The 23,671-nt window shown below is 38.1% G+C and overlaps 1 protein-coding gene across 19 annotated transcripts in view; it reads right to left on the reverse strand.

The window, feature by feature from the left end:
* The window catches only part of DLGAP2 (DLG associated protein 2), a 467,238-nt gene that overhangs the window by 102,497 nt on the left and 341,070 nt on the right, over positions 1-23,671 (reverse strand). For 12 of the 19 annotated variants that reach the window (XM_066994827.1, XM_066994824.1, XM_066994825.1 and 9 more), the window contains one exon: positions 10,312-10,377. The exons of the other annotated variants lie outside the window; for them this stretch is intronic. In XM_066994827.1, coding sequence (XP_066850928.1) covers positions 10,312-10,377 — 66 coding nt within the window. The remainder of the gene's footprint in view (positions 1-10,311; positions 10,378-23,671) is intronic. 19 annotated transcript variants of the gene reach the window in all.

A 23,671-nucleotide genomic window follows, 5' to 3' on the forward strand; every position in this document is an offset into this window, starting at 1 on the left:
ATTACATCTTACAAATACATAAATAAAATGTGTTAGCTGGAGATTTGTCTGTCCAAGGACTGCTGTCCCCAGAATTAGATGAGCACTGTTTCCTCATTAACTTGTTGTGATATTTTTCTCTGTTTTAGTCTAACCATGAAAAGGAACACTTTCAGGGATTGAGATGAGTGACTAACCTGCCAAGCGCAAGGAAGAAATTCTGGAAATGCCCTAAGCTCCTGTTCTGAGATTTCCAACCTATCTGTGTAGCACAATACCTCATATGAAATTTACATTAAGGTGGAAAGACTGGGTGATTACCTGGCTTTAACCTCCAGCTTTAGAAGATGGCTTGTATTTTCTGTTACATTGGCTTGATGCATTTGCACAGCACATGGTAATACCTATCTGTGACTTCTCATTTAACACCTCAGGCTGCTTACTTGAAATATCGAAGTTTGAGGGGTAGCATATCCTCAAAAATAGATAATCAGCTCTACCAGGGCTATGGCAACAAGGTCGTCTATGCATCCAATGTTCCTGTACAGTCAAAGGAGAGAAGTAGGCAGTTCTGAGGATGTAAAGCCAAACGCCAAAATGCTCAAGGCTATCAAACAAACATGAGTCACAGGCTGTATCTGAATTCCTGTCTTGTTCTGACACTTAGGCACCTGAAACAAGCCTGAAAAATAAACGCCTCTCTGTTCAGTACCCTGAGTGGTCTTTGTGGTAGGCACATATGGCAGTGTTTATATTAGTAGACTAAAAAGAGCTAAAAGAGGTGATCAGTCCATAGTTAAATGGTTGCCGTTGTAGTTTCGGACAATGTAAATAGGACTTTTCCAACCAAAATGCAGATATGATTTCAAGCATAGCACAGGCCAAGAATTATTGCAAATAGGCCATCTGGATGTGATTTTATTTTGGAATGTGAGACACCAGCATGATTCATCTCATCCTGAACTACGTGTCTCAAAAATGTCGGATGAATACCATCCTTCAAGTACATATTTATCTCTGCTGACTATAGGGAAAGATGTGGGTGACAGGTTCCAATGCAGAAAACTACATCATAAATATCTAAAGTTAGGTGATCTGAAGCACACATCTAATGCTAAAATATGGAAAATGATTTGACAGCCCAAGCTAATTCAGTGGAACCACATGATGAATAATGACCAAGGATAAGATGGTTTTCATAATTCCTGTGTTAGATAAAAATGGACATGCAAATTCTATTCCTAAAACAGCATCAGTGACCAGAACATAATAATTTGGAGCAAAGTCAGAAAACCCAAAGGGAAAAATAAGGAGCATGTGGAGTGCTGCCATGTATTTAGTACATTCACAGTTTTGAGCACTGACGCAGATACCTGCAGGTGGAACAAATATTTGATGGCACCCGATTATATCTTTCAGCACAACAATTCTTTTACTTCAGCTCCATCCCTCCATCCATCTTTCAAATAGAGATTAGTAGATTGGCAAACTAACAGACCAATGGATTTATTTCTCAGATACTAAGGGTGTATATTAAAGGAGTGCACAGTAACACTGTCCATGAGTGAGAATGGTATCTTTGATATGATGGTGGTTATAGGGTAGGGGGGTGAGATATTGAATTTTGGGGAACACAAAGTAGTATTAACTGGTAGGAAATAAACACCAACAACCATGATCACTGGGGAAAGCTGCGACCAGGGATGTGTTGAAGCAGGGTCACAAAACAGACCCCTTAGAATGGAGAATGGGGCATGCCCTAAGTTAAAAAGGAGAAATGAAAGAAAAGAAAGGAAACGTAGATTGATACCATACCCACTTCTTACAGGTGGAAGAACGGGACCTTGACTTGTCTGGGAGAAATGAGAGGCACAATGTTGCTTCCAAGGTTGCAACAAGGGACAGGACAGAAATCCCAGAGAGTAAATAAGGGAATTGCAAGAAGCTCCAGGGGTTGAAGTGGAGGAACGCAGGGAGCCCTCAGAGTGATGCAAAATTAATTTCCATTGGCTTGAAGTATATGATGTCCTAGTATTGATTGGTATGTAACATACAGATCTGCATAGTGCTTTTCACGTTCAAAGTACATCACCACTACTCACTTTTACAACAGTGCTGTGACAGAGTTAAGCCCACAAAATGATTCATGACTGTCACTTTTTCACAGACTGTGATCACTGAAGCGATTGACAAAAATATAAAGTATCAGAATTTGATTGGTCTAAACTAACTAACGTGTAAACATTTTCCTGTAATCTGGAGAAATACAGTTGTATGTAGTCAAACAGGGCTTCACTATGTGAGTACTATTTAAAAATAGGCTATAAGAAAATTGTCTATGATGATTCCAAATACTGACCAGAAATGCCAGCCCAACACCATTAAACTTCTTTTGTTCCTTCTTGTACATGGTTTTACAAACTTATTTTCCCAAAATAGAAAATTTTGGTACTTCTAGTTATTAGTTCAAATGTAGGGGACAATCAGATTCCCTTTGTGTCATTAAAATGCAACCACTTTCTCATCAGAGACTCTGACAAATGTGTTTACTATGCAACTAAGCAATTAAAGAGAACTAGAGTAATTGGGTAGTGGAGCTCAAGGATTTATAGAGGAATCTGCACATAACTCTACAAGAAAAGGGGAAATCCTTGTCACATTGATGGCAATGACAAATCTCCCATTAACTTCACTGGGACTGGAGTTAGTCCTAAACATTTTGCTGAGAAAAGTTCTTGTTTAGTTTACCCATGAATATCGTCACTTGAGAAGGATCACCTCTGATCAGGGCTCTGTATCATAGAAAGCAGAACTCATCCTGGGTTGGAATAAATGTACAAAAAGCCTGCAAGGATCTCCATTTGGAAAAAGGATGGAATGGGGGTATGAAACTCGTATGAAACTGGTTCTTCTGGAATCCTGTCATGGATGTCAGTGAGACCAAGATGTAATCCCAAGGATCCAAACCACTTGGACCAGCAATTCAGCCGAATGGACCTACCAAATTTCCAATGTTTATTTTCTATTAGATGAAAAATAAACATAATAAATAATGCTGGTATTTATGAACTTCTTCCTTGAATGATTTTTTTTTTGGCTTAGTATTTCTGAAATTCTTCTTAATTTGTCCTTTATTCATGACTATTCATGACAGGAAGTTTACCATTCTCTGTAGTACCACTCTCTGAGGGGACTGCAAGAACTTATGTTTCTATATCCAAGCAAAAATATTTACCGTACATTCCTTCTAAATTGCTTCTATTATTCCATAAAAAATGAGCGTATTTTAAAGATTCACTTATTTTGTCGAGAGCTCTTTCGGGAAAGAAATAACATAAGCATTAATTCTCAGAAGCATTGATTATTGTCAGAGAACATACGGCTGTTCAATTTAAAATACCTTTCTATTTCAAAATACCCTTTACTTAAAAAACAAACCAAAACACATTTAACACAACCTTTAAATTGTCAGAACAGAAGAAAAATTATTAAGAAAATTATTTGTTTTTCTGTTTGTTTCATCATCAGTTCTTTGTAGCCTTATATTCACCAAAAATGTCAAAGTTTCAGCCTTGGTTTAACCTAAAACAATATTTTTTTTTCACTTTTAAGAGTTCATCATCATCTGCTTGGCTGTACACCCGTGGTGCCGCCTCTTGCTGCTTTGTCATTGTATTGTGAACTTTTCTGCTCTGCTCAACCCACTGAGATGGAGGAGGTCTCATCCTGATTTTCCTATGGGGTGCAGGAAGAAACAGCAGCCTGGTGACAAGTTCCCTTTTAAACATGTTGCCATAGTAACAGGCAGACAATCTCCCTCTTTCCATAACCTTCAGACTGGGAGTTTTTCAAATCAGGGTGCTGTCTCTTTTTCTGCCTGACTAAGCTCTATTTTGGCTCTGTGAGAAACATTGCAGATATTCATTGCCTTTTCCTGCAGCCTTTAGCACCCATGAATGACGGGTCCAACTGTGTTGGGTCCAACTGTGAACCCTGCTCCTGGAATGAGGTGGTGGTGGTGTAAGTACTACACACCCATACCAAATACGAGACAAGACATCTTATTATGATGCTGGCTGGTTATTTACAAAGAGAAAATGACTTTGTAGCAATGTATAAAAATGAAATGGAATGGCACGAGAAAGTTGTTGTGAAAGGTGAAAAAGAACCCAGTAGTGAAAGTCTGGACTGTATAAACAGTATTTGCTGGTGTTTATCCTGCTACAGTCACAGTAGTGCAAAGCACCTTATGAAGAAAGATTGAATCAGTGGCTGGCACTGTGAGACACAGCCATGGTCATGTACATCCATGCTGGAAGTACCTCCACCACCTTGGCTTTGCCAATACCAACTGTCTTGCTCTAGACGGAGTCTAAGCAGCGCATAACAAATGTGTGGATGCAGAGCATGGTAATTTTTTTTTTTTTTTTCTGGGGGATTGACAAGCACATCATTTAAACTGCCCTTCATGGGAATACCTTTAAAAAGCTGCACGTTTTATCATGTTAAAAGGAGACAAAGAAGGGAAGACACTCAGTGGAGAAGGCAAGCACGGTGAGGCATTCTGATGAGTCACTCTCTTATCTTCACTGGGGCTGTTCCTCTGTCTGTAGAAAAGTAAGTGCTTTTGTCTATAGAAAAGTAAGTGCTGAGGATCAGCTGTATATCCAGGTGTTACAGAGGTCAGCAGAGCATGAGGAAGAGAAAAAAAGTCCCTCATTTGCTAACATCCCACATTCCAAGTGTGAAATATAACTCAAACTGTTTCGTCACCTTCTCATGTCCCCTCTCTCTCTTTTCCTTGGAAAGGTCTTTCATTCTTTCTAGTGCAGATACTGGAGTTAGTATTCCAGATGTGGTCTAACAATTGGACTAAGTTTCTGTTTGGAAAAAATATTTCCTCTGCTACTGAACTTAGGAGCCTCCTCAGCTGGCCAGTCCTGTCTGAATGCATAACTCATTTAGACCAAAAATATTTTGCTTCTTGGCAAAGTAACAAATATGTAAACTCTTTTGTATTTGGTAGTAGAAATGGATGAATAATTCATAGCAAATAAGCCATTTGATTAATCTTACACCCTTACAAATATCTTTTTGTGTTTGTGAATTGACCTTGGGCCTAATGGGATTTTTGCAGAGTTATCTGATATTGTGAGGTGTTTAATTTCTACAAATAGCTTCTGGTCTGTAAACTGTTTAGAATCATTTGTTGCCAACAGCATATAATTAAAACGCACAGTAGTTAGTATGTTTGTATATGATGCTCAGGCCATATGATATGATTCTGTTCTGGGAATGAAAGTAATTCACAGAAATCTGCTCTCAAGCATAAGTGCAAAATTTGTTCTCTGACAAACACTCCCCACTATTTTCTGAGGTCTTGATCATCACATCCATAATTTTCTACACTACAACTTCTGGGTATAGGAAAAGCGAGGATCTGATGTTAAATTATTTAGAAATATGCTGGAGTATTAAACAAAGAAGCGATTTTTTTGCAATATCTGTTCAGCTAGTCTCAATGAGCAAACAAGAGACAGGTGTTGGGGTGTCTCATATTTAAACCCACCCGTAAATTTAAAAGACTTCCATACCTCTATACCAAACTCTCTGTCGAAATAATTTTATTAGATGGAAGAAGAATAGTGCTGTGGTTAGAACTTGGGGAAGTTGCAGCCAGGATTTACAGTCCAGCTATGATTTTTCTTCTGTGGTCTGGGATAGGGCCATTGGAAGTGATGACAACAGCTACAGACAGGCTTGCCCTTGCCTCACCAGGTTAAAGCCAGCCTTTGTGGGTATCTCTTGCAGACTCCCTACCTCAGTTCTCCTTAGCACAAGTATAAAAGTAGTCTCAGTACCTCTGAGGGCTAGTGTCAGAGTGGAGATACGTTCAGCCCACTGATATATATATGTTCACTTAAGTATTAAGTATAATGCCCAAGTAAGTATTTAAGATGAAGCACCTGTTACTATGCATCCTAATTACTGGGATAAGTGTTTGTGTAGCAGTTTATTCTGTGTGGCCAATCCTTCTGACTGAATGAAGTCCCATCAGTTCCATGCCCAGTTTACACCTGTTTAACTATCCCTGGGTGCTCTGAGGAAAAGTGAACTGAGGTGTGGATCTGGCACAGAGGATAACTGAGTGCTCGTCTGTCCTTGGGAAATTTTCTTGTCATGCTTGTTATAAGAAACTAAAATGTGGGAAAAGTGGACAGTGTTCAGACTGACTGTGCTGAGCAAGGCTGGATAATTAGGTAGAAAGACAGACAAACTGGAAAGTCAGGCCTTTATTTATTTTTTGATTTCAAGAACGGCTATATCTTTTTTTTTTTTTCCTTTCAACACATAAGGTCATAATGGCATGATCATGCAATCAAAAGTGATTGAATAACCATGAGTTACTGGCTGACACTTGAACCATACCAATTAATCAAAAGCATGACTGCAACAACTGTGAAATAAAAATACATTTTTCTAACCCGTTCCTAAACTCCCTTACAGTTTACTTTGCAACTAGGGCAGGTTAAGAGCACTATTAGTAAATGCAACCCGTTTTATAGGTTTTAACCTTCTACCTAACATCAACTCAATATCCTTTCATTTCTTGAAGTCAGAACAAATTTACTGAAGCAGAAAGCCTTTAATGCAAATTTTCTTTCTTTGCATAACACTGGAAGCTAAATGTTTAACTCTTGTAAAATAAATGCTTTTCTTGCCTATAAAAAGGAGTCAAAATATGTTTTCAATAATCTATTTTCCCTCTGTACTGTGTGCGTATAGTACCAATTAAAATCTAAATTTACAGAAAATTCATCCTATCTTCCATGTTCCAATGTTGGTCGCTTTTATTCTATTTGAATAGCATTTAAACATGGCACATTTTCCATATGCCTCTTGCCAAGATTGCACTATTTGTTTTTGACACCCAAAGCAAATTGTTGCTTTTCCCTACACATGCCTAAAATGAATAAGATTGCGAGAAGTTTCCCGTTTATACAGCAAAGTGTAGTTCCATATGTGACATTGTTCAGATTTTATAACTACCAAATAGAAGAAAGCTTGGAACTGGAAGAAATCCAGTTTCCATGCTCACTGACTTAGAGTGAGTTGCTTGAGATCATGTTATGTCAGAGCTCTTCCTCCTGCTACCATGCCCTGCTACCTTATTTGCTTATCCCAGACATTCCAGGTTGCTTATTCCAGACATTCCTAGCGAAAAGAACAAGATTTTTTGGTGAGTGTGAACCTTGTAACCATGAAAATACTTATCACCCTGACCTCTGTTAAAGAAATGGTAATGGAAAAGCTGCACAATATTGTTCTTGAGAAAAGACTATGAATGCTTGGGTAAGCTCTTTTAAAAGAATCCATTGCATTTCTGCCTGTATTAACTAATGAGCTCTTTTAGAGAATCAATAATGTAACAGTTGAGATCAGTCCCATCCCTTGATACCTTTTCCCAATTAAGGCAGTGGATCATTGTATTAATAATATTATTTAGTGATTATTCAGCATTTTCACTCTGGTGAAATACTATGCAAACACTAATTAATTCCCACCAAAGCCCAGAAACCTCAGTAGGAAATATTAAGCCTATTTTACAAATAAGGGCCTGGAGCCAGAGATCCTTCAGTACCAGAGAGATTGTAGCTTGAAGATCCCTGAGACAGTGAGCAGGCATAAGAATCCAACATAATGAACGGCCCTGCAGTTAGAACTACCATAAAGGATATCATCTCTACTCTGCCTTGACTTGGGGCAATTACTGTACTTCTCAAGGAAAGCCCTTTCTTTTTTTTTTTTCTTTTTTTTTTTTTTTTCTCTAGCAGTCCTTCAGACTGAGAGACTGAGACAGTTCATTCAAAAAAATATTAAATAGTCACTTGGATAGAAAGAGAGAGACCTGTTCCATAGCCCAGTGATTACAGCATACACACAGATTCATATTTCTCTCCAGTGAATACTTATCTTTATACATGTTGGTATCTTGGGCACTAATAATGGTTCAGATCATGGATTTGAAGTCAAACTCTCAGGTAACAACATCAAGAGACACACAGACAACTAAGTCTCAGCTGTCTACAATAGCACAGCTGCTTTTATCTATACTGAACTCAGCTGACTATCCCAGAACTTTCAGAAAGGTCTTCACAATTTCCATCTTCCCTACTATGCTCCTTTTTAACAGAGGTTCTTTATAAAGGAGAATGGGACATCATATGCTTTTACATAACTGATGGGATCCAGTCCACCTATTTTGGACATCTGCAGTTTTGCAGTTAAGCAGGGAAGACAGTATTTTCCTTCTAGAAATACTAAAGGTATTCACTTCTCTCCATTCATTACCTAGTGAACTTTGGCACTTACTAATGGAGGACATTAAAAGGGACCCAACATTTAGGAGCAAAGATAGTTCTTTCTTTGATTTTAGTGCATTTTTTCTGTCCTCTGGCCAGAAACTTCAGGAGAGCTGAAGTTTTCTAAAGCAGTTTAGTTTGTTTGTAGAGTGTTTCTTTGTAGAAAGACTTCGTTCTTGTTTTTCACTTTCCTGTTCCTTATTTTTTTGACTCTTCTCCCCTCTGCTTTGTAATGAGTGCTGGATAATTGATCAGTTTAGCATATATCTTTGTGTTAATCTTTGATTAACTATTTCATATGAGGCTCCTTACTTCTGTAGACACCTAACATTTAATATTATTGACTTATATTTGCTCTGGCTTCAGAAATCCTCCATTTCTTTCTTAAACAATTGGGAAGGAGAACAGTTTTGACGTACATCTAGGGCATGATTCATTTTACCCTATGTTAAGCTTCTGAAGTAGGTCAAATCTTCTATGTCCTAGAAAAGTCTATCACTCTTCATTGACTCTAAAGGAAGTCCAGATATCGACCGTTTAGATCTACACCTGAACTACTTTCCAGCTGTTAGAGGCAATGAATTCTGTATCTGAACTTCTGCATATGTCCTGTGAAATGGGACAGCAGGACAAAAAAAAAAAAAAAAACACAATAAGACTGAGACACTTTCTCTTGTGACTTTCTGTGACTTCTCCATCAGATTCATTTGTGACATTGCTAGGGAGCCTCACATTTAATTATATCTTCCTTCTTTCACAATCATAATTTAGACGGAAACTGAGAAACTAGTAACCTTTGCCAAACTGAATGATCTCCAGTCTCTTCCTTAACACGTCCTTTGGTTCAAGCTTTGGAAGTTAACCCCCTCGCCCCCCCTTTTTTTTTTTTTTTTAATCTTACTTTTTAATATTAAGTGGATAAACAAGGCCAATATAGATATTTTTACACCAAAGGTTTACAGAAATCCCTGATGTGAGTGTAACTGAGTCATGGCAACACTAATTGTTTCGGAAAATCCTGTTCAAAGAATTTATTTAAACATACGGACATCCCTTGTCTGAATTCATGCTCCTTGTTCAAACTGTTTTTTTTTCCCCTTAATATAGCAAGTATGATTTATCTTCCTATCAATATGCAACATTAAAGTCAAGGTGAGAGTCTACAACATTGTTTTCATATACAAAGATATAATAATAACACAGAATAAACTGTTGTAACGTATTAACATGAACATATGCATAAGAGGACAAAAATTACTATGTTCTAAAATGTAAGCTTGCTCACTTTGAATAAAGGGAGCTTTAACTAGCAATCATACAGAAAACACTTTCTGTAGTTCTATTCCAAAAATAACTACATAAAGTAATTGCACGTAAAACAATTTTTGATGGATTCACATAAAACAGTAACAATCTGAATATGAAATTCTGGGAACAGAAACTCAATTTTGCACAACATAAAAGGTATCAAACTGGCTGCACAGAAGCCAACGGGGTATTTTACTAATAGCTTTGAGATACAGATGTATCAAGATTTCACTTAGGACCTCTAAGAGTTTCTACTTTCTTTATGCTTCTGTTATATTTTAAATTTAAATGTTAACATTAAAAAACTCTTTCTGTAATTATTATGCTGTCTGGAGGGTAGAGAGAGAAAAGACAAAAGAAGGAAAGCCGATAATTTCCTTGAACACCTTCTTTTGAATTTGCTGCCTGGACGTTACCCAGAGTTGACGTCTTTCTGCTTTCGATTCTCTAACCTTATGTAGCAGGTGAGAAACTCCTGGAAGGACGGGGCTGAGAGGCTTTTGGCTACTCTCATTAACACCGCCTGGTGCCATGCTCGCTGTGGGCTTTGTGGCTGGAGGAAGGCTGTGCCACAGAGTAGCCTCCTGCCTCCTCACCCCCACGGCTGCACCCAGCCTTGGGGTACAAGCAGTACAAGTGACCTGAGAGACGAGATCTGTACCTAGCTCCTCCTCTGGCGTCCCTGGAAAACTGAAGCCCGACTTGAGCAGATCGCCACCCTCTTCTTCTGAAAAGACAGAAACAAAGTAGCTATTTAATAATTCTGATATTTCTGTTTATCCAGACATAAACTCGCCGCTGGTTTTGACATCCCAATGATACCTCTTACCATTCAGTGTCTCTGATACTGTGATGCTGTTGGGGTGCTATTAGCTGCGGTATTTAATCTTTTTTTGCCACTTGTTCTAGCGGTTTTTGAACTTTAAAATTTTGCCAGATTTTTTTCCCATTATTAATTGTTCTTTTCAGCTTTGCTTAGTCACATTAAGTTCTGTTTCTTTTTAACCTTTTTTAACCTTTTATTTTTTTTCTTTATAAAATGTATTTATTTCAGGAAGAATCATTGTAAGTCCTCCAGTTGTACCTTTAGTACTTCCCAGCTCTGATGACAATAATGCCACTCTTGATTCTCAAGCCTCTTTCTCTACTTTTTATTCACCACCTTTTTGATTCTGCATTTTTTTTTCTCCTATCAGTAACATTTACTTTTGTGCCACAGGCAAATTCTGTAATTTTCGAAGAGTGACTCAAGCCCAGACAATATGTCTGTGCTGTATGAATGCCGTGAGGTGCACAGAAACCCACTAAATGGCCTGAGTGCAGCTCTTAGCTACCCTGCCTATACAGCTTTCAGAATTGCAGCCTGTTGCCTCTGCCTTTCACTCACATCATGCTAGCATACAAATTAATTTGGATCTAAATCTTCTATTTCTAACATGGAGCTATAACAGAGTCAGTAACACTTAGGTTACAAGAATGGCTTGAGAATATATAGATTAGGATGCAAAATATCACAGTAATATGTTTCATGTATGCACACAAAAACACATTTTTTATTTATCATTTTTCAGTGCTTTTGCCCCAGTATTCATATTTACCAGTGTTTTAGCCAAATGGAAGTAGTTTCATATAATTCATATGGCCTTCCGCTATACTCTTTCTTTCTGTCTGTGCTACAAGCACAAATACCTCAGAGCAGTGAAAGAATGAAGTACTCCATAGTCCACCACTACATGTTCAACCAGCAATTCCTCAAAGAAAGGCAAAATCACATATCACAGAACATGGTTTTGCCGTGCACGACTGAGGACTGATGACTTCTAAGTAACTCACAGGCAGATATCCCTGCAAATTTAAACCAACTCAAACTTTTCTAAAGAATACCTCAATCTCTGTATCAGACTTTTTATTTATTTATTTATTTTATTTTTGTTTGCTTGTTTGTGTGGTTTGGTTTGGCTTACAGGACAAACCGTTTTGCCCGGTTTATTTTGTTTGGTTTGGTTTGGCTTACAGGACACACCATTTTGCCTGGTTTATTGCTCCATTTGACAAATACATGCATTTTGTATATTTCTTGGTCTCGGTTGCACTTTTTATTTATATTACGATTTCTTGGCAATTATGTCACTGAAAGCAAAATGACTGAATATACTCATGTAGACACTCAAAATATTGTTCCTGGTTTAGACAGTTCCTGAGGTTAAGAATATACAATAGATACCAATGGGAAATATAGCATAGATAATGCATAGAAAACAAGTCCTGAGGATGTTAAGAAAGTTGATAAAGCTGATCTGTCAAACAAACATCTTGTTTATAAACTCACTTGTTAAATAAACTCACTCTGCTAGAATACAGCCTACTAGAGATCTCGTTAAGTGATGGATAAAAAGTCATACACAATTTAAAAAATGACTGGCATATGAATTCAAATTAAATTTCAATTTGAGAGGTAATGGACAACTCTAATTAAATAAAAGCACAAATTAGGCAGTTTCCATGGAGACTTTGCTCATGTGATTTGGCTATATTGTATAACTCATATGCTTATCCTCTAATTTGGCTGCACAGGACTAACGAATCAAATGAAAGTTATAACAAAAAAATATTCGGAAGGATCCTTTACATTCATGTAAGTAACTTAATCTTACTTATAACTTCACAATAAACTGTGATTGTTTACATTGAAACAATAGTTTTGTATTTTTGAAAAAGAATCTATTGATTCATTCCAAAATTATACAATGTATTCAGAAACACTTACAGAATGATCTAAAAATAAATAAATAAAATAAATAAAAAATAAATAAAAAAATAAAATGCATAACATTATTTCTCCTGTGCCAGAGGTCAGCATTATTCTCACAAACAGTGTTCAAAACTAGACTAAAATTTCAGGGATGGTCTAAGCTAGAGTAGATATTTATGGGTTTGATATGTTTGAGAAAAAGACACAATTTCATTTTCAAAATGAAAGATAAAGGCCACGCAACTGGATCCATAACTCAGATTCTGACTTTGCTGTAAGACTCCTGTGTAAATTTGGACAATTCAGTCATTATTTCTGCCTCAGTTATCCTGTAGAATTAAGCTTATAATTTGTTTCTTTTTGATAGCTATCCTGTATGAACACATTTGTTAGTGTCAGTGAATCTGTTGTCTAAAAAGCCTATAGGGAACATAAAAAAGTTAGAACTTCCATTCTGCAAAAAAGCAGTATTCTGTTTTGTAGAGGGTCAATCATAAATGTTTCAAAGGAACTTAGAATTCCCCTGTGATATACTGAGATTTATGAATCTGCATGACGGATATGAGTAGCTCTTAGTGATTAGTTTACTTCCTAAACATGAGGAGTTCTTATTTCTTTATACTTTATGACTATACCTATTCACATCACTAATTCATTGTTTAGACTGTCTTTTCAAAAGGCTACTGTCAGTGCCTTCAGCCCTTGAAGAGATTCAGTTTTTGTATTCTGCACTTATGAAGCATAAATTAATCTCAGTGGCTCTTGCAGTATTATAAAGACAATCTTTGTGTGAGGTTGAACTGTACTTCAAAGTCATATTATTCCTTCAGTAACAGACATACATAGTCTTTGTTTGTTCAGCTTACTTTTTTTTTTTTTTTTTTTCTCCCTAAGAATTACCATTTTTATTACGGACCATAGAAATGAAAAGCCTATCTTTCACTCATGAGCACTGCAGTAACCTTCATATCTCATGGCAATGAAGCAAGGCATATCATCACAGAATTCTCATGCATGCTAAAATTCAAGTGTCATAAAATGCATGTATTCATTTTATGTCATTCACCTCCTCTGCCTCATAGATCAATAGTATTTCAGCTTGCCAATTGGTCAAGATGGTTCTGCTGGTGGAAAGTTTTACACCACTGGATATGCGTAAAAATGATGGTCTTATGGAGTATTTTGACTGGCAATGAATTGCAAAGAAAGATGAGATTACTAAAATAGGATGATTTACAATTTAAGGTTTCAAACAATGTGAAGAACATATAGCCACTAGGCAAGGGCCACAATTACTAGCTAAAATCCTTTCTACATGTACAAATGGCTGCACCACAGACTGGTCTAAATAGAAAGCAAAAACTTGTGTCTGAAATTGAAAATGAAAAATAGTGGGAAATGTCTTCACTCTCAACAGGGCTCAAAATAGTAACAAAAATGATAGGATTTAAAAATATAGAGATATCTGCTTCTGTGAAAGCTGGATATATAGTAAAATGATGTTGTGATCTGCCTAAAGAAGAGAGCACACACTGTCGTTTACATTTAATATCTCTTTTTCTTTCTGAAAAACTTGATGGATTTGTCATGCATTCCAGTGCAACACTGCACAGATGACACTCGAGACTGCGATAGGAAGCTTTCACAGCTGCAGTTCTCCAGATTTAAGCTTCAAAATATCAGGAGACATTGCTGAGCTGGAACCAGCCTGACAGATCCAGACTGCTTATTCAACCCTGAGGCTACTACAACTACAGTGGGAAATGAAATGGGCCAGTGCTTGCAATCAGCTTTTTTCCTCAGAAAAGGCTGGATGTCTGTTTGGAAAGTGCCTCAGCTCCAGCTTTTCCTCACCCTGCTGAAAAGACACTGCCTCGGAAACGTTCATTGACACGGGCCAAAGGAGCAAAAGAGTGCGCCGTGGTGGGGATGACTGTGTGCCATTGCTCAGGCAGTGCAGGGTGTTTCTGATGAGTGATCAAGCACAGAGTTAGCCTTAGGTTCTTCTATCTGCTTCTCTGTGTCTAGAGATTAGGTTGCAGTACAATGTAAGTCCAAAATAAAACTGCTGAAGGGCACAGAATTACACCCATGTAAGACCTGGGTAAAGGAGATGCAGCTGATCTCTTGCGGTCAAGTTTTCATTGTGCCTGAACTGCACTTGGTACTGGACTGTGAGTCAGTAGGATATTATGTCGGGGAAGTGAAATTTCTGTATGAGCTAACAGAGGTATTGTCTCTTCTACCCCGTTCTCTTCTGTTTGCGTGTGGTCTAAGTGAGCATTTTGACAGGCCCTGCACAGAAGCCATCTGCCATCGCTTCTTTTTCTCGGCTTGATAATCACCTTATCCATCCACCAAATTTTATCATCTCAGTTTTAACCTTTCGATCTGTTCTCTGAACCTGACATATCAGTTTAAATTTGCTTTTTTCACCTTCCAACTCTTGTACCAAGATATGCTTCTATCTTGGCCCTCATTTCTTATGCATTCATTCTGCCCTTAAAAACAGTCATGCTGTTTCCATCTCCAGAACATACTTCTTCCATAATCCATCCATCCACAAAATAGGCCCCAGTATCAAGAGACTTGCTGTTCACATAGTTTAGAAGGCCCACATCAGCAAGACTTATAATCAATTAACTGTCTTCTCCATCACAATATGAGAGCAAGACAGAACAACAACTGCTATTGAATTTCTGTTTATTGGATTTCAATTTATTTGTTATTGGCCTTCTCTGGACCTCCCACTGATCTTTTTCTCTCTCTCTCTTTTTTTTTTTTTTTTTCAGCCTGTAAGCTCGCTATCTTAGCTGTTCTTCTTCTTCTTCTTATTATTATTATTATTATTATTATTATTTTATATAGCACCTGGCATATTAACTCTGACAATGGATGAAAGAAAATGTCTGGATTAAAAAGCAGGTGCAACTTCATTTGATCACATAATAACCAAGCATAAAATGTGTCCAGAGTATGAATAGAGGACTCTCACCATATCACTCTATGATCAGAGAAAACCAAATCACATCCTCCAGACTAGAGATACCTGGATACCTAGAAAAGAAACCTCCTGTATCTCAAAGTCCAGTAGCCTGCTATCCAATTAAAGCATTTCTTGTCGCTGTCCTTTGACCCTAACCAAAGATATCCCCAATCTGCTAAAGGGTATGTATTACTGAGAACTGTCATTATTCTCATCCTGACCTAAGTGAAATGACCAAATGCCTGCATGCCCGCGTATTGTTATGCAGCCCCTACCTGGGAGATAACTAATTGGCTCAGCTTGGACCTTCCCCAGGTAGCCAAAGTCCTTTGTGGCAAACTTTTTCTAGCCCAGACTCCAAGGGTTCACATCCATACAATTCTACAACATCTATACAGTATATTAAGCATGGGGAAGGCCCGTTCTCTGGCCACCAAGCTAACGGGCATGGTCATGTCATATCTTCTATAAGAGGCTGGCTCCATCCAAACTGTGTTGGGAATGGTCCCTTGCCCATGCTAACTTCCCAGTCAAGCCTGGGAATTGTTTGAGAGATTGCAAATTAGTTGGCCAAGGACAAAACGAAGGCAGGGGCTCCTCTCTAACAAACATTGTAAATAATCAAATTCCTGTTTGTTGGGACTTTGTCCTGGCTACATTTAATTGACTATTACAGATGTAGTCCAGGTGGCAGTATTATCAAATAGTAGAATACTCTTGTCATTATTTTTGATAGCATGCTGATAAGGAGCAAATACACAGAAGCATAGCAGAGCTAGGTAAATTCTGATTCAAGTAAAAATTAAAGATGATATTAGGCAGTTTAAGATTATTGTGATTTCCTTTGCAAGAGGCCTGTGTGAAAACATTAACAGTAAAAAGAAGTCATTGTTTAAGTAAGTTGCTTTCATTTTTCTCATCACAGCCTCTTTTTTTGGTTATTTCTATTTTTTCTTACACACACATAAAAGTGTCCCTGATAGATCCAGCAGAGATCCATTTATCCCAGAAGCTGGTTCCAGCACTGGTCCAAAGTGGATGTCAGAGAAAACAGCGTAAGAGCAGGACAAATATGTAGATTGCCTAGAAAACCTTTCCAACTGCCTGAAATCAGCACTTAAGGGACTTCCTGAGATGTAAGTTTAATCTAGATCATCGTTTTTAATAGCTACCAATGGATCTATCCTCTATGGATTCATCTAATCTTCTCTGAGCCCATTTATACTGATAGCCTCTACCGCATCCTGTGCCAATGCACCTCACAATTTAATTATGCGTTATTTGAAAAAGAATTTCCTTTTTGTTTGTTTATCAGGATGCCCGATAACTTAATTAAGTGCCCCTAGTTCTTCTGTGATGGAAAATAATGGATCATTGATTCCTATTCACTTTGTCTATATCATTTATAATTGTGTAGACATCTGTCATATCCCTGCCTCAGCTATCTCTTTTCCAAACTGAGGAATGTATCTGTTTAGTATTTTATCATTGTGAAGCCATTCTAAATCTTTCATCATCCTTCTCACTCTTCTCTGTTCATTTTTGTTGCTCTGCTATGTCATTTTCAGACACAGCAGCCAGAAATGTAATTGGCTTTACAGTATGTATTTTTCCAGTCGTGAGATGTAGTTCTTTGCTTTTTAAAATTTTATTTATTATTTTATTTTAATTTTTTTCTTAATATTTTCCTCTGCCCATTTCATAACTCAGAGAATTCATTATTCATATTAAGTTGTGCCCAAGAGAGACAATTTGTTTGGCTTTCCAAACACAAACACATTTCTCTTATATATTACTCTAATAAATATTGAAGAATCCTGGCATTTTACTTAGCTTGGGTTACTAACAAGACTGCTCAAACCCAACAATCAGTCCTCCCCCGCCGCCTCCAGAAGAGCAGGACTGAGGAATTCCTGGTCTCTTGCTTTCATTGAATCTGTCCTCTTTTATGTAACACAGTGCCAGAGAGCAGGACTGTGAAACCAGGATTCGGATGTCAGAGAAAGTAGCCAGGCACACAGCCTATTAAATCAAGGAGGGGAAGCTGGCAGTGTCCCTGATGTCCTATCTCTAAAAAAGCGTAAAATGAAATATATTGCAGGGAATCACAGAAACTGCCAGGGGTCATCTCGGTCTTGGCAGCACCAGCTCCCACCCTCTGGCTTTTGGCAGCTGAAAATTATCCACAAAACCTGTGTTGCCTTAGCAATACTGTGGTGATCACCCTGAAAGGTTTTGGTTCCCCACAGCAGCCTTTTCTGAGCTTGCCAGCATCCTTTAGCTCCTTGGAAGGAGCTTTCTGAGCTGCCTTACCCCTTTTTACCCTGGAGATCTGCAGGTTCCTCTCCCTCTTCCCTGCCCATCTCCAAACAATAAATGCAAAAAGGTGTAGGATGATGCTGTAGAGTATTAGGTTCATTTTTCAGTCATGCTGGAATTTAAATGATTAATTCAGTTAAATAACTGTATCTCTCCTTATCAAAATTTACAAATGTCTTCAAGCAAAGAGAGAGAGACAGGGATAACATATTGTGTTCCGACACAGTTCTCTATGATCATGCACTTCAAACAGCCTAGGAAATTCCTAAAGCCCTTTCCTCCCTGATTTTGCACAGCTGAAAGGCTGTGTCATGTTCCTGAATGAGCCATTTACCTTTTACTGCTTTTCAGGATCTGTGAGAGAAATCCCAAATCTTATATATTATAAAGTGAGAACATTAAAGAATATATTATCTAATTATTGTGAATAAAACCCCTTAATCCCAAGCCCAAGACTTCTAGATATCTCAGGAAAAAAAAAAAAATAAAAAATCTCTAGCTCTTCTTGCCTGCAGTTCTTGAGAATCCACCCTTTTTTACATGCATTTGTCTTCCACCTACAGTGACAGCTCTTGGAAAGACTTGCAGCAGCCTCCGCAGTGGACATTTGAGGAGGTCCAAGAAGTCTTTCCTGGGCCTTCACAGGGAGTAATAGAAAATGGAGGTCAGGAGCACAGTTTTCATGATTTTGCCAGCTCCTAAGGCTTCACTGTGGTGTCAGACAGGTAAGGGGATGACTGAGTTTATTAAAATGCCTGAAGAAATTGTATGAAAACATACTTAAAAGAGACCAAAGGGAGGAATAATACCAGGACAAAGTGCAGGACATGGTTCAGTAGTTAGAGAGGAGTGTACAAGTCACATAACTTGGCTTATACCTCTCCTAGCAGTATGCAAAAAAATGTCCCTGGATTTTCCTGGTTTGCGATAAGAAAATACAGGATATTTTTAGTAGTGGACAGATGTAGGTACTTAATGAACTTCTTTCTATCATCTGCATATGCATAGAAAATACAACAGGCATTTAGAAAGAAAACACTGTAGATGCAACAATTAGTCTTTTAAATGTATTTCAAATGCTTTCTGATGAAAAGCATTTCTTTAAGACTCTCCTTAAAAATGACCGAGATCTCTAATGCAAAACTATGTTCGTCAGAGCACATTTTCTATGACCTTTCCACTTTCAGGTTAAACCTAGAGAAACAGTATGCTCATACCACGTTTATTTGACTACTTGGTAAAAACCACAGTCAGATATACAACAATTGTTACTAGCTGGTCTTGGTGTCGTGTTTTTACAGGTTTGTTTTACGGTAGGGCAAAATGTCTGAGCACTGTCCCTGTCTTCCAAATGTTCAATAAATAAGATCTTTCAACATTAGAGACCAGTGCATTCATTACACTGACCTGGGATATATGACAAGTCAGAGTGGTCACCGGTTTACCAACGTGGGCGACATTTAGCATGAAAAACCTGTGACCCTGCTGGGACGTGAAGGCATAGTCAGCACTTCCACTGGAGACTGAAATTAGCTGTCAGTAGCTGCAGCTGTGAAAACCCTCAGCAAGGCCTTTTGACTTTGGGTGATGAAGCTCTATATTACCAGAGACGGAATGAGTATGGGTTTTCCTCTATGTGAAAGGTTGAAAGGGGAGCAGAGGGAGGGCTCAAATATATTTATTCCTATATTCATTCCTACACAAACCAATTTTAGTGAGGACTTCTGTGAATACATAAGTGCTGGGGTGGTATGATTGACAGCTCATGGTTTTTTATTTAGTAAATATGATTACATAAACTGTAATATGCAGCTTCTTTTGGCAATTTAAGGAGATACAGAATGCCAGTATCTTTTGAAAGAGCTGTTTTTTCCTCTTAAAAATAGCAATAACCAAAACAAGGTTACTTCCTAGAAAGCACCACAGGTCTGGAGCAACTGTAGCAGGCAAAGACTGACAGATAGGGATTTGTTGTCCTATGTTTTCATTGTCCCGTGGATATTACTGAAGTTATGATCAGCAGCTCAGATTCATCCCCCAGACTTACTATCTTCTCTTAGTGTTTGGTCTTCATTTCTACCCCTTCACCCCCCAGTACTCTTGTAACACAAATCTTGCTCTCTCATCTGCTTCCTTTCATCTTTCCCCTTTTAACCAGCTCCATTTTTCCATTTCCCATATCCCTGTTTTCTTTTCTTTTCTTTTCTTTTTTTTTTTTTTCCCCATCTCCTTCAGAGGTCTGCTTTGCTTTTTTCTTTTTTCCTTTTAATACTTCCCCACCATTCTTTTTCTTTCTTTTCTATTTTTCCTGATCTCTCTTATTTACCTTCCAATTTCAGCTGCAATACTGTTGAAGTGCAAGTAATATGTCACTTGTTAAAGCTCACCTGAATATCTTGTTCATGCATGCATGCTCCCAACTGTTTGCTCTACTCTAGTTATTTGTATCTCAGGGTCTTTAACATAGAACTGCAAATACTTAGAAACAGCAGAGAAAATGTTTCCCCTTCCCATAGCAATTTTCAAATGAAAATTAAAAAATCCCAACTTAGAATCAACTTAAAATTAATAAATTTTTAAAGTTAAAGTCTCAAATGAAAGCAACTTCTGTATTTTTGAAATAACTACATATAGTTTTGACATTTTTCATGAGGTACAGGGTATCAGAAGCAACACAGATTCAAGCTGGAAAAAAACTGAACTTTTAAAAACATCAAAACAGGGAGTTTTGACAACTGAAAATCTTTTTTTTTTCCCCTTCATTTTCAGTTGTAGAAGGGATTTGTTTGGAACTGACCCATAAACCAGCTTCAGGGAGGTTGCACTTTACAACGAAAAGGCTTCTGCCAGGTTCCTCATGGTGAGCTTTCTCACTAATGCACTTGTTTAGCACTCCGCACAGTGGGTGCAAGCCTCCTCAGGTCCTCACTGGTTGCCCTAGAAACTGTGTACTATATAGGAAGTATTTCTGTGATCACTTAGCATACACAGACACACTGATATTTTGAGCTTACAGCCCAGAAGGCCAACTGCATCCTGGGCTGCACCAACAGAGGAGTGGCCAGCAGGTTGAGAGAGGTGATTGCCCCCTCTGCTCTGCCCTTGTGAGGCCCCACCTGGAGTGCTGCGTCCTGGTCTGGGGCCCCCAGCACAAGAAGGATGTGGGGCTGTTAGAGCGGGTCCAGAGGAGGGCCACAATGATTATCAAGGGGCTGGAGTGCTTCTTCTATGAAGAAAGGCTGAGAGAGCCGGGGCTGTTTAGCCTGATAAAGAGAAGGCTCCGAGGGTGACCTTGTTGCAGATTTTCATGTCTGCATTTGTATTTGAAGCTGTTATACTTGTGGGGGGGAAACCAAAATTTTTTCCACATTTACATGCTGCTAGTCCTACTTCAGTTATGCATACAAAATAGGTTCAAGACCTTGCTAATATAAGAATTTCTGATGAAGACCATGCAAGACCCTCTACCCATGCAGAGCCAAAGTTCCTGGCATTATGTACATTCCTGGGCTCTTCCGCTCCCTATATCTGTAATAGACCAAAGGTACTTTCGACAGATGTCGGTGTGGCCCTTTAATGCCCTGGTAACAATGCATGGTCAGGAATATGTCCAGCTTGTTCTCTGGAGAAGCTTACACAGCTGACAAACTCAAGAAAATAATTGTTCAGTGATATAGGCTTAAACACTTGATCAAATTCTGACTGTTTAATGTATTTCGGTATATCAGGTCATATTTGGTGTACCTATCCATCTGCCTGTAAAGTAAGTCAAATTCATTAAGCTGTATCATGGCAGTAAAAGTAGCTGGAATTAGCTCGTATTTGCTAGTAGTACAATGGTGTAAACAAGTTCAGTTACAAAGGCTTGGGAGACACAAGATCCCTTGCTCAGCTCCAGCAACCCTATGGTGTGGCAGGGCCCTCACTTCAATCTGGTAATCATAGGCACAAAATATATGGGAAAATAGTACATTGTCAAATTTATAGTTACATTTTGGACAGTATTGTTACCTTAACATGGTATCGTTGAATTGCAGTCTTGCTTTAAATCTGTTTAGGACACCCATTTTTTGCTGGGATGTTACATATAGTAGCAGTACATGGGCAGTATTTGAGCCGGGGCTGCGTTTAAGGGACGCCTGTTCCAGGGAAGAAGAAAGGCTTGTCCTAGAGTCTTCAAGCTCACATTACAAAAGGAAAACAAATAATTGCTGTTGGGCCCATTTTACTTCATGTCTTTGTTTATTCAAAGCCATAAATAGGGCCACCAGAAAGGTCAGGGAGCTGCAAATGGAAAACTGAGAGTTTCATTTCTGGTGCATTGCTCAAATCAAGCCCAGGCTGGTAGTGACAAAGTCATTGGCTGAAAATGAATTAGCAAACTCTGTCAATTCCCACAGGAGACATGTCCATCACTAAAAAACTTTCACCTCCTCTTTGTTGTCTCAGAATGAAAGGGCAAGGGGAATAAAATAACCTGTCAGCTCCCCATGTTCTCGCCCCATCAGAGTCAAGTCACATCAGCAAGATGGTATTGGGAATCTTGCCTCCACATACCCATTATTCACCCATGTAATTGGATATGGTTCCTAGGCTGTCATTCTGGTATCTGTTAAGGACATTTGAGAGTGCTTCAGAAAGCAAAACTGTATTTGTTCTGCAGAAATCCATGAGTAAGACCTCCACATTTTTAGCAAATTTGGTCTCCCAGTAATGGGATTTCAAATGGGTTTAAATTTGTATTTAATTTCTGCTCTTTCAGGACAATGGCAGTGATTAGTAGTAATGTTTGACTTCCAGTTCCAATTTTTTTTATGCAGCTGTAGTGCCGTCTGAATTTGACTGCTGCTTTAATGATTACTAATGACTTTATTTTGAAAGTAATACAACTTTTTGTATTCATTCTCTGGACTGTAAGCAAAAAGCCAAATTGAGTTGAATTATGCAGTCTTTTCATACAAGACCTTCAGTTGGATAAACTTTATTTGGAGTCAGACCAAAGGAAAATGCCAAAGCCACTGAAAGTACACCATGTATTTAAACATAAGAAGAAGAACACGACTGTGTGAAAGAAGCAGCTAAAACTAAATACAGCACAATCACATCATCCTGATAAACAGAATATATCAATGACTTTACAACCATCAGTTTCTAACACTGAAGGTGTTTCTTGGGTTAAACTTGAGTAGTGGATCCATTGTTCTTAAACACAGAATAATCTCCCATAGGACATCAGTTCATATGATCAGAGCTATGCTCTGTGCTGTACACACAATTTCAGTTTCTTATTCAAAATATAGCATGCCTTATTGTATACATCCCGTCTTCTTGGATTTCCTGAATAATTTTTAACATGACTTATTCCTTGAGGGAATAATTCCCTTTTTGCTATCCTTAGAAAATACCAACACTTTGAGACCTGATTTATTTATTTATTTATTTTTTTCAGGAATGCATCAATTTTTGATGAAGGTTTCCTATCCAGTCAAAGAGAGAAGGAAATCTGCCTCAGAAGAACTTGCTAATTTTGATACTGGTTCAAATTCAGAGAAGCAGCTGTCAGCTGTTAGTTTATCAGAGTCAGGTCTGGGGCTAGCAAGTAAGTCCCCCACACTTTGATCAAGTGTTTAAATATCTTTATTGTCTGCCCTTGAGTTTTCCTTAGTTTCTTCTGTTGGAGATATTTGAATTAATTTAAATGAGTAAATATTCAGTAAGACATAGGGTGGTAAATACAGCATGCCAAAAATCAAGTAAAGCTAAGAAAATTTTAAAAAGCAGAAGATGGCATTTGGGTTTCCCATACTGTCACCACTGGCCATATCCCTCTTCTGCTTGTTATTAAAAGCAAAACAAAATGAAACAAAACAAAAGAAATAAAAAATGATGAAAAGTTTCAGTGTGTACTGGGTGCGTCTGGCTGGGATGAAGCTAACTTTGTTCATGCCAATCCACAGGGTGCTG

Source organism: Anser cygnoides, chromosome 3 (genome assembly GCF_040182565.1).
Source record: "Anser cygnoides isolate HZ-2024a breed goose chromosome 3, Taihu_goose_T2T_genome, whole genome shotgun sequence".
Lineage (NCBI taxonomy): Eukaryota > Metazoa > Chordata > Aves > Anseriformes > Anatidae > Anser > Anser cygnoides.